The 3,903-nt window shown below is 61.0% G+C and overlaps 1 protein-coding gene across 1 annotated transcript in view; it reads left to right on the forward strand.

Annotated features, from left to right (window-relative positions):
• TXNRD2 (thioredoxin reductase 2) overlaps nt 1–3,903 on the forward strand; it is a gene marked incomplete in the record, with an annotated part of 69,241 nt that overhangs the window by 61,352 nt on the left and 3,986 nt on the right. Inside the window, 2 exon segments of the mRNA XM_027772609.1 lie at nt 1,137–1,208; nt 1,385–1,482. Of these exon segments, the coding sequence (XP_027628410.1) occupies nt 1,137–1,208; nt 1,385–1,482 (170 nt within the window).

The raw sequence follows: 3,903 nt of genomic DNA on the forward strand, positions 1-3,903 counted from the left end.
CGCTGCAGACAGTGCCAAGGAGGCCTGGAGCTAGCTGGGAGGCTCTGGGTCTGTCGGGCTACGAGGCTGGTGCCCTTGCCCGTCTCCTCCTCCCATGTGGCCTGGGCAGCCCGGCCTAGTGCCCTGTGGGACTGAGCCTCTGGGCGGCCCTGCCTGGTGCCCTCTGGGACTGAGCTTCTGGGCGGCCCGGCCTGGTGTCCTGTGGGACTGAGCCTCTGGGCTCCAGGACCTGCCCCTTCTCCCTGCCCCACACCCCGGGCCTCTCCATCAACGGGACGGGCCTGCCAGGCCGGCCTTCCGCATGCTTTATTTGCTGTTTTTGTTTGATTCATCACGAGTGCCCTGGGACATGTGTCCACGGCGTTTATAATGTTGCTTTATGTTTCACGATGTTGAATGGCCCAATACCCTGTGTTTGTTTTCTTTTCAATTCGGTCTCAGTTGGAACAATATTCTCTGAAGTTCCATTAATTACTAATGGCTGTGCAGCACATGTGAGGGCCCGGCTCCTTTCTACCGCCACTGCGGCCCTGACCGCGCCGTCGCACCCGCCGTGGTGCTGAAAGCCTTTGTCCAACAGCTCCGGTGTGGCCGGGGCCTTCCCGCCCTGCGCCCGCCCCTGTCCCATGCCTGCCGCCTCCTCGCTCACGCCAGGGCTGGTTGAGCATCGGGGTGCCTGGGACAGGCTGGGCAGTGCCCGCTGACCCATTCCTGCACCCACTGGGTGGGCTGGACACCCCCCTCCACGACTATAGTCACCCTGTCCCGTGCCCATCAGGGAGGCCTGCGTCCACCCCGGTGTGCACTCAGGGGCTGCCCCAGTGCTCTGCCCTGAGCCGTGGGCTCTGCAAAGTGTCCTGGTGGGCAGGCAGCCCTTGGGTGCCTGGTGTGCACTGCACCATGGGGGTCTCTGGCATCTTGGGCCTGGACAGGAGGGCATCTGTATTGCAGACAGTGTCACTCCAGCCACTAGAGCAAGGGACACTTGATGGCAGTTAGGCTGAACTCTCTCCCTGGACCACACGCTGGGGCTGAGTGGGTGGCTCTGGGCCCCCGCTGTGCCCCGGGGGCACAGGACACCCACAGGGCGTGTTGGCTGCAGCCCCTGACTCCGGGCTCGGTACGCTGTCACCCAGGTTTATCACGCGTATTATAAACCGCTGGAGTTCACGGTGGCCGAGCGGGACGCGTCCCAGTGTTACATAAAGGTGAGCATCCTCCCGGGCCAGGCTGGGACCCCTGGGGTAAGGAGGAGGGAGGGAAAAGGCCGGCCTGGGGGTGGGAGAGCCGGGCTGTGATAACATCCACCTCTAGGCTGGGCCACAGGGATGGGACACAGCCGGGCCCCTTTGCCAGGCCAGGGACAGAGGCGCTGTGTTTTCAGATGGTGTGCCTGAGGGAGCCCCCACAGCTGGTGCTGGGCCTGCACTTCCTCGGCCCCAACGCGGGCGAAGTCACGCAAGGATTTGCTGTGGGGATCAAGTAAGTCCCGAGGAATGTCAGCTGGCCGGGTCGCGACGCTCAGACCGGGTCCCCGAGTGCCGGCGGCTCTGTCGGCCTGCCGCGTTTTCCCTTGCCTGCCTGCAGCCCCGTGCACGTTCGCAGCCGGGATCGTGCAGGCCCCCGTCGGATGTGGCAGGGTCAGCTTTCTCCAGAGCCACGCGGAGTGTCTGCCGTGGCCAGGCTGCCCCGGGTCTGCTGTGGCCCCTGGGCCACTGTTTGGGTCTTTTCTGCCTGGTCAGAAGGAGCAGGGGTGGGGCTCGCAGGTGATCGTAAACCACGTCCAGGCCACGAGCGTGAGGGGAGAGCCACCCCAAAGGCCACGTGTCTTCCCGAGCTTGGGTCTTCGGTTCTCAGGGCCCAGGGGCGAGGGGAGGTGTTCCAGTCTGTCCTATCTCTAGGATCAGAAATGCCTGGGTCTGGGTGATTTCAGAGAATAAGACCTTAGCTCATGGTTGGGAAGTGCCAGGCCTGGGCCCGATCTGGTGAGGGTCTTCTTGTGGGTGGGTGACACAGTGGGACCAGACGCCGGAACAGAGGAGCAATCTCTGTCTCCTCCCTCCTTATAAACCCACCTGACCAAATCACAGGGCCCCACCCTGATGTCACCCCCAAAGACCTTGACTTTTTTTTTTTTTTTTTTTGCTATAGGGCGCGTGCGCTCGCCAGACAGACAGAGAGAGACAGAGAGACAGAAAGCGAGAAATCACCCCCCAGGGGGGATGGCCACGCCACAATCCCTTTTCCTCCATTCTCCTCTCGAGATCTTGGGCACGCACGCACACGCGCCCGGCGTGAGTTTTAAGCCACCGGGTCCTGGACGCAAACCACGGTCAACTACGTGGGAGTCCAGCGACATAGCCATTACACTAACTGCTGGTCCCCAGGCCTTGACTCAACACCATAATCGGATTAAGTCTCTCTTTTCAACGCCTTTACAGTGGCTCGTGTATTTTTTTTTTTTGGTCAGGTTTTTGCTATAGGATGTGTGCGCTTTCTAGAGAGAGAGAGAGAGACAGTGAGTTATCAGAGATCTCACCCTCCAGGGGTGTTGGCCATTTTGCAATCCCTCCTCCTCCATTCTTCTCTTAGGATTTTTGGGCTCACGCACACATGCACCCGGTGTGAGTTTCAAGCCACTGGGTCCGGGACTTGAACCGTGGTCAGCCACGTGGGAGTCCAGCACCTAAACTACCATGCTGCTAGATGGACGGCTGGCCTCTGGCTCGCTGGGTTGTAACACACCGATGTGGGCATATCTCCTGTAACTGTACAGGCCGTGGTGAAGGCTCTGGATGGGGCGGGTCTCCTGGGCAGTGGACGGTGCGGGCATCACCTCTGCATGTTCCGAGGGAGAGTCCGCAGGTGTGGGGCCTCAGAGCAGGAGGCTGGGGCAGGGACAAACTCTCTGTGGGTGACACAGAGTGAGGGTACTAAGAGAGGCGGAACACGGAGGAGCTGTGTGGACAGCGGGGGCCCACACGTGTTCGGGCCTATGGGTGTGGCCAGGACTTGGGGGCAGAGACGGTGAAAGGTCCGGGGACAGGAGGGACCAGAGGGCAGGGGCAGAGGAGCAGGGCCAACACCCCAGGCTCTCGAGGGGCTGTGCAGGGAAGATGCCTGGGGGTACCCTGCCCTCCTCCGTCGGCAGCCAGGCTCCCCATGGCCCTCCGAGCCCTGCACACATACATGGAGGCAGTGGGTAGATTGTAGGACCAGAGTCTCTTGGTGACAGCCTCAGAGGGTGGTAGGGAGGGCCAGCTCCAGGGTGGGCTCACGTCCTTGGAGCATGTGTTCACGGTCCCCGAGCTGCAGAGCCATCTGGGCAGAGCCGCCTTTTGGGTGCTCGGTCCAGAGTGGCCATTGGGAGGAAGCCCGGGAACCTGGTGAGCCTCAGCTGAGAGTCTGCCGGAGCCCCGGGGGTCCTGGGCACAAGGAGAGAGGCTGTGGGTGACCCCAGTCCCCAGCCCCCGACCCATGTGTGTGGGTGACACGCTGGGTCACCTGTGGCACCAGCTCCAGCGTGGGCGAGCTCTGGGGCTGGCAGGAGGACGGAGAGCCCTGGCCTCCCAACAAGGCCTCCGCCATCCTCGTGTTGCAAGGACCCGCTCTCCATTCCAGAGCAACTCCTGTTCTTGGGCACGCACGCACACACACCGGCGTGAGTTTAAGCCACCGAGTCCGGGACTCAAACCGTGGTCGACTAGGGAGTCCAGCGACATAGCCATTACACTAACTGCTGGTCCCCACAAAGAGTTCTTAAAAATCAACAATAGCAATTCTAGAGCAAGCACCCCAACAGGAAAATACCGAACACAGGGAGATAACTCACATGGAAAAAAATATGCAGGAGAAAGCTGCTGTGCCTTGGAAATTTAAAATTTGGAATTTTAAAACCAGCTG

The sequence above is a fragment of the Tupaia chinensis genome, unplaced genomic scaffold, assembly GCF_000334495.1.
Source record: "Tupaia chinensis unplaced genomic scaffold, TupChi_1.0 Scaffold000287_1, whole genome shotgun sequence".
Classification (NCBI taxonomy): Eukaryota; Metazoa; Chordata; class Mammalia; order Scandentia; family Tupaiidae; genus Tupaia; species Tupaia belangeri.